Source organism: Salmo salar, chromosome 16 (genome assembly GCF_965601325.2).
Source record: "Salmo salar chromosome 16, fSalSal1, whole genome shotgun sequence".
NCBI classification, from domain to species: domain Eukaryota; kingdom Metazoa; phylum Chordata; class Actinopteri; order Salmoniformes; family Salmonidae; genus Salmo; species Salmo salar.
This window is the reverse complement of record NC_138306.1, coordinates 72804290-72815037: the sequence shown is the minus strand read 5'-3', so window position 1 is coordinate 72815037 and position 10748 is coordinate 72804290. Positions and strand designations below refer to the sequence as shown.

General features: G+C 44.7%; 1 protein-coding gene across 1 annotated transcript; it reads left to right on the top strand.

Moving 5' to 3' along the window:
* Positions 1-810: 810 nt before the first annotated feature.
* LOC106574537 (uncharacterized) lies at positions 811-10688 on the top strand. The gene is made up of 3 exons (XM_082962869.1): positions 811-1671; positions 1781-1796; positions 8403-10688. Exons 1-3 carry the CDS (start codon positions 1010-1012, stop codon positions 10371-10373), a joined length of 2649 nt encoding a protein of 882 aa, XP_082818995.1. The 5' UTR covers positions 811-1009; the 3' UTR covers positions 10374-10688.
* Positions 10689-10748: the final 60 nt, after the last annotated feature.

Sequence of the window (10748 nt, the reverse complement as noted above, 5' to 3'; positions counted from 1 at the left end):
TTACCACACTTACATGAGTTGTACATTGGGAGCAACAGATTGACCTCTTTCTAGTCACAGGAAATAGCCCCCCCACTCTTTCTCTCTCGCTTCTTCTTTTCTGCCCCTTGTTTTCCGCCCCTTAATCAACTGTGTGTCAGATCAACCCTGTCTGTTTAGTTTTCGCTTTGTGTTGTAGCTGTTTGTGAGAAATCAATCTAGACAAATACCAAGATATATTTTGAACAAAGTATAGTGAAGTAAAACGTCAGGAAGTGCTCTTTGGAGCAGGGTGGTAGGACCGGGACTCAGGTGATTACAGTCCTATGCTGCACTAGTGTTCACTGTGACTGTCTTCCTCTGACAATTGTGAGTAAAAATGATTACTATATAATCTGGCTGTTTTTAGTTGTCTTTTGCTGGTCTATCTCTTCAAAAATGTCATACAAATGTGTGTTTTATTCTTATTCAGACAATGTTATTACCCTTATCTACTCATTTCTAATTTGATAGTGGTCTTTTCCTTTTTTCCTTTCTACTCTAGTTTGTCTTTATCAGTAAAGCAAACTTTTTGTGAGTTATGTTGATAATTTGGCTGACCTATAATTAATAATCTGTCAGTTATTTTGAGGACCACAATACCAACAGCTATCAGTGTTATTGCAACTTCATTGAATTGTTTAATTATGTTACATTTCCAGCCCCCAAATGATGTAACAATTAGTCACTGGATTTGTCTTTGTTATTCTCTCTAGATCTGAAGTAGATGTCAAGCCCCTCACAATGACACTCAATATAACTATGCCAGGACAACGATGTGGGTCTACACTCTCTCAGCTGAGACTCTTTCTTTGTTTCCTGATGTATTGTTCGGTTCTTGCTGATCCAGTATGTGGGTACTTCCTGAAAAACTGCACAATCCGGGGTGATCTCAGTGACCCCTCTGACATGATAGTACTCTGTCAAAAGAGGAACCTAGAATGTCATACCTATAGACATTCCACAGAATGTAAGTGTTTTAGATGTGGCCATGAATAACATTTCCAAAAATGGAAAGTTGGAATTTAAAGGCCTGTCAAACCTCAAAAATCTGAACATGTCAAGAAACCAGATTTCTCAAGTGGACGATGGGTCTCTTGGACACCTAGAGGCTCTTCAGGAACTGGGTTTGGCTCATAACAGACTCACAACCCTGTCAGACCACATGTTTCAGGGCCTGGTCAACCTCTCCCTGCTACATCTGGACAACAACCTAATCTCAACCATCGGGTCCTCATCCTTTCAACTTCTCTCCAGTTTGAAGACAGTGAATTTAACCAAGAACAACCTTTATAATATGAAGGACGTTCAGCCAATTGTACAATTACCACACTTACAGGAGTTGTACATTGGGAGCAACAGATTCACCTCTTTCCAGTCACAGGAAATATCAAACACTTCTATAGAGCTGAGGCTGTTGGATTTATCCAGGAATCCATTGGGAATCTTCAGGATCACGGCAGATGTTCTTCCTTACCTTGAGGTGTTAGACATCGCCTACTGTGGCCAACTTGGCCGCATGGAATGGGAGGTGCTGGACAGGTATTTTTTGAGCAACGTCAAACGTCTGAACCTGAGCGGGATTGAGATGTCTTTCGAGAGGATGGTTATGGTGCTGCAGACTGTCAACTCCTCATTAGTCCATCTGAGACTGTATGACATTGGTGAAGAGAGGGTCAAGGCTCTCACTGATATTGCCTGCCATATACCTACACTTAGCTTGCTCCGACTGCATCATAACAACATAAGTGTTCTCTCTAAGGAATTTCTGCAGTCATGTAAACAGTTGACCGAAATGGACGTATGTGATAATAATATTAATCAGCTGTCTGAGTTTTCATTCAGATCAATGGAGCAATTAAGTACTTTGAAACTGGGCCACAACAGCCTTTCTTCCATGCCAAATGCCACAAGAAATCTACCCACACTGAAGATCTTGGATCTGAGCTTCAATATCATCAATAAACTAGGCTGCTCAGATTTTGCCAATCTTACAGGACTCACACAACTCTTTCTTTTCCACAATCCAATCCCCAACCTTCCGGGATGTGTTTTCCAGGATGTGAAAGAATTAAGGCTCCTTAAACTGGGATCAAACAAATTCCTGACCTTGAATGATGTCTTCATGAATGGTTTGCACAAACTTGAGACTTTGAATTTTGCAGGCAATAAACTGAGCTCTATCAGAAAAGGAGAGTTTAAAAGCTTAAAAAGGTAGGGGCGTGGATCAGAAAACCAGTCAGTATCTGGTGTGACCAGCATTTGCCTCATGCAGCACAACACATCTCCTTCTCATACAGTTGATCAAGTTGTTTATTGTGCCCTACGGAATTATGTCCCACTCCTCTTCAATGGCTGAGCAAAGTTGCTGGATATTGGCGGGAACTGGAACACGCTGTGGTAGGCGGCGATGCAGAGTATCCCAAACATGCTCAAAGGATGATATGTCTGGTGAGTATGCAGTCCATGGAAGAACTGGTACATTTTCAGCTGTCAGGAATTGTGTACAGATCCTTGCGACATGGGACCGTGCATTATCATGCTGAAACATGAGGTGATGGCGATGGATGAATGGCACGACAATGGGCCTTAGGATCTCGTCACGGTATCTCTTTGCATTCAAATTGCCATTTATAAAATGCAATTGTGCTTGTTGTCCATAGCTTATGCCTGCCCATACATACCATGACGCCACTGCCACCACGTGGCACTCTGTTCACAACGTTGAAATCAGCAAACCGCTCACCCACTCGCCATCTGCCTGGTACAGTTGAAACCGGGATTCATCTGTGAAGCGCACTCTTCCCCAGCATGCCAGTGGCCATCGAAGGTGAGCATTTTCCCACTGAAGTCGATTACGAGGCCGAACTGCAGTCAGGTCAAGACCCTGATGAAGACAACGAGCATGTTGATGAGCTTCCCTCAGACGGTTTCTGACAGTTTGTGTAGAAATTCTTTGGTTATGCTAACCCACAGTTTCATCAGCTATCCGGGTGGTTGGTCTCAGACGATCCCGTAGGTGAAGATGCCGGATGCGGAGGTCCTGGGATGGCGTGGTTACACGTGGTCTGCGGTTGTGAGGCCGGTTGTACGTACTGCCAAATTCTGGAAAACAATATTGGAGGCGGCTTATGGAAATGAACCTTCAGATCTCTGGCAACAGCTCTGGTGGACATTCCTGCAGGGATTTACTGGTGTGGTTTGAGCAGCAATTAAAACATGTTGTTTTTTACCAACAGCAGGAGATGAAGAATTGTCGGTGTTAGAACCAGTTTGAATTTTGGATCAGAATGTCCTTAGTTCTAGGAAATATCTCAGTTCTCAGAAAGTTCCCTTATATGGTTCTCACATCCTGACCAGCAGAGGGAGTAATTGTATTAGTTTTGGTCAGGACGTGGCAGAGGTTTTGTGTTGTGTGTAGGTTGGTTGCTGGACTCTCAATTGGAGGCAGGTGTTTCTAGTTGCCTCTGATTGGGAGTCCGTAAACAGGTGTGTGTTTTTCTTTTTGTTTGTGGGTGGTTGTTTTTGCACTGCGTTTTGTTAGCCTGCAAAACTGTTCCTGTCGTGTTGCTGTATTTTCTTGTTTTTCCGTGGTCAACGTCCTTTAATAAATATGTTGTTGAACACGCAACCCGCTGCGTATTGGTCCTCCCTTCAACACAACGACATTATCTGTGACAATGGTCAACATCAGTATTTGATTCAGTCCAATTTTGAGAGGGAGCAGACAAGCCCGACCCCCCCCCCCCCCCCCACTCTCTCACTTCTTCTTTTCTGCCCCTTGTACTTAATCAACTGTGTGTCAGGTCTACCCACTCAGTTTACGCTCGTGTTGTAGCTGTGTGTCAGAAATAAATCTAGACAAATACCAAGATATATTTTGAACAAAGTATAGTGAAGTAAAACGTCAGGGAAGTGCTCTTTGGAGCAGGGTGGTAGAACCGGGACTCAGGTGATTACAGTCCTATGCTGCACTAGCACTCACAGTTACTGTCTTCCTCTGACAATTGTGAGTAAAAATTATTTCAATATATTTTGGCTGTTTTAATTGTCTTTTCCTAGCCTATCTCTCACAAAATATTATAAACTACTGTTCAAAAGTTTGCGGTCACTTAGAAATGTCCTTGCTTTTGAAAGAAAAGCACTTTTTTTGTCCGTTAAAATAACATCAAATTGATCAGAAATACAGTGTAGACGTTGTTAATGTTGTAAATGACCACTGTAGCTGGAAACGGCTGATTTTAATGGAATATCTACCTAGGCGTACAGAGGCCCTGTCAGGGCTTTCAGAAGGATCGGACCAATACGCAGCGTGATCGTAGTTCCACATCTTTTATTTAATCGTGAAACTAATGCAATAAACAATAAACTTGAAATACAAAACAAGAAAGCCGTGACGCAGAGCAGGCATACCCTACTCACAAAATGAATCACCCACAAACACCAGTGGGAAAAACATCAACTTAAATATGGCCTCCAATTAGAGACAACGACAACCGGCTGACTCTAATTGGAGGTAATGCCAAACAAAAACTAACCTAGAAATACAAAACAAGAAACTAAACATAGAAATACAAAAACGGACAAACACCCCCTGTCACGCCCTGACCTACTCTACCAAAGAAAATAACAACTTACTATGGTCAGGACATGACAGTACCCCCCCCCAAAGGTGCGGACTCTGACCGTACCTACAAAACAAAACAAAAAAAAACCTAAACAACAACCCCCCCCCATAAAAAAACACAACACAAAGGGAGGGTAGGGTGGGTGTCTAATGTCTATGGCGGCGGCTCTGGTTCCGGGCGTAGTACCCCTACCGCCCGCAGAACCCCCCACTTCTGTATGTCCGGAGGAACCAGACCATGGATCATCGCCGGTTGCTTCGGGCCGAGGAGCGTCGCTGGAGCCTTCGGGCTGAGGAGCGTCGCTGGAAGCTCCAGGCTGAGGAGCGTCGCTGGATGCTCCGGACTGTAGGCCGTCTCAGTAGGTTCCGGACTGTAGGCCATCTCAGTAGGTTCCGGACTGTAGGCCGTCTCAGTAGGTTCCGGACTGTAGGCCGTCTCAGTAGGCTCCGGACTGTAGGCCATCTCAGTAGGTTCTGGACTGAAAAACGTCGCCGGAAGCTCTGGACTGGGAACTGTCGCCGGAAGCTCTGGATGGGGAACTGTCGCCGGAAGCTCTGGACGGGGAACTGTTGCCGGAATCCTGATGCGTGGTACTGGCATGGGTGGCACCAGACTGGTAACACGTACATTAGAGCAAGTGCGGGGAGCAGGAACAGGACACTCCAGAATGGGCATGCGCACTGGAGGTCTGATGCATGGGACTGGCCTAGGTGGCGCCAGACTGGTAACACACACCTCAGGGCGAGTGCGGGGAGCAGGAACAGGACACCCCGGACTGTGCAGGCGCACTGGAGGCCTGATGCGTGTAGCTGGGATAGGAGGCGCCAGACTAGTAACACGCACCTCAGGGCGAGTGCGAGGAGGAGGCACAGGACATACTGGGCTCCGGAGGCGCACTGGAGGTCTGGAGCTTAGGGCTGGCACACCCCGTCCTGGCTGGATGGTTATTTGAGCCCAGCAAGGGCGGAGCGCCGGCACAGGACGAACTGGGCTGTGCTGGTGAACGGGGGGTACCGTGCGTAGAGCAGGCGCAGGATAACCTGGCCCGAAGAGATGCACTGGAGACCAGATACACTGAGCTGGCACACTTCTTCCTGGCTGACGGCCAACTCTAGCAAGGAAGGTTATTCCATGCGAGAAATTGCCAAGAAACGTAAGATCTTGTATAACGCTGTGTAATACTCCCTTCACAGAACAGTGCAAACTGGCTCTAACCAGAATAGAAAGAGGAGTGGGAGGCCCCGGTGCACAACTGAGCAAGCGGACAAGTACATTAGAGTGTCTAGCTTGAGAAACAGACGCCTTACAAGTCCTCAACTGGCAGCTTCATTAAATAGTACCCGCAAAACACCAGTCTCAACGTCAACAGTGAAGAGGCGACTCTGGGATGCTGGCCTTCTAGGCTTTTAAGACATTTTTGCAAATGTATAAAAAATTAAAAACAGAAATACCTTATATTCATAAGTATTCAGACCCCAAACAGCAAGCAATTCAGGTGTAGAAGCACGGTGGCAAGGAAAAACTCCCTAGAAAGGCCAGAACCTAGGAAGAAACCTAGGGAGAAACCAGGCTATGAGGGGTGGCCAGTCCTCTTCTGGCTGTGCCAGGTGGAGATTCTAATAGAACATGGCCAAGATGTTGAAATGTTCATAGATGACCAGCAGGGTCAGATAATAATAATCACAGTGGTTGTAGAGGGTGCAACAGGTCAGCACCTGAGATTCGAAATTGAGCTCAGGTGCATCTTGTATCCATTGATCATCCTTGAGATGTTTCTACAACTTGTTCGGAGTCCACCTGTGGTAAATTCAATTGATTGGACATCCTTTGGAAAGGCACACAACTGTCTATATAACGTTCCCACTGTTGACAGTGCATGTTAGAGCAAAAACCAAGCCATGAGGTTGAAGGAATTGTCTGTAGCGGTCCAAGACAGGATTGTGTCGAGGCACAGATCTGGGGAGGGGTACCAAAACATTTCTGCAGCATTGAAGGTCCCCAAGAACACAGTGGCCTCCAACATTCTTAAATGGAAGAAATTTGGAACCACCAAGACTCTTCCTAAAGCCGGCCGCCCGGCCAAACTGAGCAATCGGGGGCGAAGGGTCTTGTGAGGGAGGTGACCATGAACCTGATGGTCACTCTGATAGAGCTCTAGAGTTCCTCTGTGGAGATGGGAGAACCTTCCAGAAGGACAACCATCTCTGCAGCACTTCACCAATCAGGCCTTTATGGTAAAGTGGCCAGATGGAAGACACTCCTCAGTAAAAGGCACATGACAATCTCACAGAGCTTGAGATGATCTGCAGAGAAGAATGGGAGAAACTCCCCAAATACAGGTGTGCCAACCTTGAAGCGTCATACTCAAGAAGACTCGAGGCTGTAATCATTGCCAAAGATTCTTCAACAAAGTACTGAGTAAAGGATCTCAGTAGTTATGTTAATATGATATTTCCTTGTGTTATATTTAATAAATTAGCAAAAATGTATAAAATCCTGTTTTTTCTTTGTCATTATGGGGTATTGTGTGTAGATTGATGAGGGGGAAAAAAACAATTTAATCCATTTTAGAATAAGGCTTTAACCTACCAAAATGTGGAAAAAGTCAAGGGGTCTGATACTTTCCCGAAGGCAGTATATGTTGAGAATTTGGATCACCTATGATTAATAATCTGTCAGTTATTTTGAGGACCACTATACCATCAGCTATCAGTGTTATTGCCATTTCATTAGATTGTCTAATGAAGTTATATTTCCAGCCCCCAAATGATGTAACAGGTAGTCACTGGATTTGTTTTTGTTATTCTCTCTAGGTCTGAAGTAGATGTCAAGCCCCTCACAGTGACACTCAGGATAACCATGCCAGGAAAACGAAGTGGGTCTACATTCTCTCAGCTGAGGCTCATTCTTTGTTTCCTGCTGTATTGTTGGATTCTTGCTGGTCCAGTGTGCGGGTACTTCCTGAAAAACTGCCCAATCCGGGGTAATCTCAGTGACAACTTTAACATGAAAGTACTCTGTTATAACAGGAATCTTGAAGTCATGCCTATAAATATTCTGTGGAAAGTAAGTGTTTTAGACGTGGCCATGAATAACATTTCCAAAATTGGAAAGTTTGATTTTAAAGGCCTGTCAAACCTCAAAATTCTAAACATGTTCATGAACCAGATCTCTCAAGTGGACAATGACGCTCTTGCACACTTAGAGGCTCTTCAAGAGCTGTATCTGGCTTATAACAGACTCACAACCCTGTCAGACCATTTGTTTCAGGACCTGGCCAACCTCTCCCTGCTACATCTGGACAACAACCTGATCACAACCATCGGGTCCTCATCCTTTCAACTTCTCTCCAGTTTGAAGACAGTGAATTTAACCAAGAACAACCTTCATAATATGAAGGAAGTTCAGCCCATCATACAATTACCACACTTACGGGAATTGTACATTGGGAGCAACAGATTCACCTCTTTCCAATCACAAGAAATATCAAACAAGTCAATAGGGCTGAGGCTGTTGGATTTATCCCGGAATCCATGTATCACGGCAGATGTTCTTCCTTATCTTGAGGTGTTAGACATCGCCTACTGTGGCCAACTTGGACGCATGGAATGGGATGTGCTGGACAGGTCTTTTCTGAGCAACATCAAAGGTCTCAACTTGAGCGGCATTGAGATGTCTTTCGAGAGGATGGCTATGGAGCTGCAGACTGTCAACTCCTCATTAGTCCATCTGAGACTGTATGACATTGGTGAAGAGAGGGTCAAGGCTCTCACTGATATTGCCTGCCATATACCTACACTTAGCTTGCTCCGACTGCATCATAACAACATAAGTTCTTTGTCTGAGGAATTTCTGCAGTCATGTAAACAAGTGACCGAAGTGGACTTAGAAAATAATAATATTATTCAGCTTTCGGCAGTATCATTCAGATCAATGGAGCAACTAAGTACTTTGAGACTGGGCCACAACATGCTTTCTTCTGTACCAGATGCCACAAGAAATGTATCCACACTAAAGTTCCTGGATCTCAGCTTCAATATCATCCTTAAACTGGGATGCTCAGATTTCGCCAATCTTACAGGACTCACACAACTCTTTCTTTTCCACAATCAAATCTCCAACCTTCCAGGATGTGTATTCAAGGATTTGAAAGAATTAAGGATCCTTAAACTGGGATCAAACAAAATCCTGACCTTGAATGATGACTTTATGAGTGGTTTGTACAAACTAGAATATTTGTCAATGTCATACAATAAGCTGAGCTCAATCTCTAAAGGAGACTTTAAAGGCTTAGCATCACTCAAGACTCTGCTTTTATTTGACAATCAGATTGCTAGTCTTGAAGATGGAGCCTTTGAGGGATTGGTGAATCTTGCAGAACTTAGACTGCAGTCAAATAAGATCACTCAAATAGACATAAGAAAGACTGTGCTCTCAGGACTTCCACGCTTAAGAACTCTTGATATATCCTGTAATTATATCACATATGTAAATGATCATAAATTAAACCCTCCACCCTTCTCTCATCTGACATCTCTGGAGAACCTTTTGATATTTAGTCAACGTCACAAGGGACTGTGTCATCTACCAATCAACTTCCTTGAAGGTCTGAAATCTTTATTGTCATTCGAGGCAGGGAGTCTTAATATTAAGGAGCTGCACCCAGACACATTCATTCACACACCCCAGTTGTGGTTCCTTGATATCAGTAAGAATGAGTTCACAGCCCTCACTCTAAAGCTGTTTCACCCAATCCCAAGGCTCAACAGCCTGTACCTGTCCAAAGCCCGACTTCAGTTCTTAGGTTTCCTCATAGGAGCAAACCTCAGTAGAGTCACTTTCTTGCAGGTGAGAAAGAACGCCATAACAGCAGTCAATGAGACAGTTTTGCATTCTCTCCCTGCCTTGACATACCTGGACATGCAAGATAATGCTTTCACCTGTGGCTGCAGCGATGCTTGGTTTGTCAATTGGATGGAGAACGACAACCAAACACAAGTTGTTGGTGCAGGAGAATTTACCTGCAACTATCCTGCCGACCTAAAGGACACCAAGCTGTTGGATGTTGAGCTTCAGTTCTGTACAGTACACTTAGGACTTTACTACTACATCTCTACCACTTGTCTGGTCCTCCTCACCCTGGTAGCATCCTTTGCCTACCACTTCCTGAAATGGCAGGTCATTTACGGCTATTACCTCATCCTGGCTTTCCTCTATGACACCAAGCAAAGGAATAAGCTCACTCCTCATGGCTGTCAATACGATGCCTTCATCTCCTACAACGCCCATGATGAGCCCTGGGTCCTGAGGGAGCTGGAGGGAGAGCAGGGCTGGAAACTGTGTCTCCACCACCGGGACTTCCAGCCAGGCAAACCAATCATAGATAACATTATGGAAGGCATCTACGGAAGCCGCAAGACCATCTGTGTGATCAGCCGCCGCTACCTGGAGAGTGAGTGGTGCTCCCGGGAGATCCAGGTGGCCAGCTTCCGGCTCTTTGATGAGCAGAAGGACGTCCTGATTCTGGTGTTCCTGGAGGAGATCCCTACCCACCAGCTGTCACCCTACCACCGGATGAGGAAGCTGGTGAAGAGACTCACCTACTTGAGCTGGCCCAGAGCTGGGGAGCAAACCGGGGTCTTCTGGCAGCAACTACGGCTGGCTTTAGAGACCAAGGACGGCCCTGCTGAGGAAAATCCCATACTCTCTGGGGTGGAGGCACTGTGAGTGTGACACCTTGATTTGAAACAACCATCAGACTCTGAACCTTTTCTTTACATCTGAATGATAATATCATTAAGAAATGCTTACACATAATTAACCAGTTCATGATCACATTTACCTGTAAGGCTTATTTTTGCTTGTCATACTGTAGAATTACTTATCTGAATGTATTACTTGATTTTTCCTGTATCTTAATTATCTAATGAATGAATGCAATATAATCATACTATTTTACTTTCTTTGTATCTTTTTAATTTAACTCATCTCTGTCATACAAAAATGTTAAAACAAAAATGTGATAAAGTATTATTTGAACCTTAAAAAACATTGTTTGGGTGACTTGTGAGTTGTGGTGTCAAGTTAAAGTAACTGCCCAGT

Bases quoted from the DNA above. Each gene is read 5' to 3' on its own strand.
- LOC106574537 (XM_082962869.1), top strand. From the start codon at position 1,010: ATGAATAACATTTCCAAAAATGGAAAGTTGGAATTTAAAGGCCTGTCA.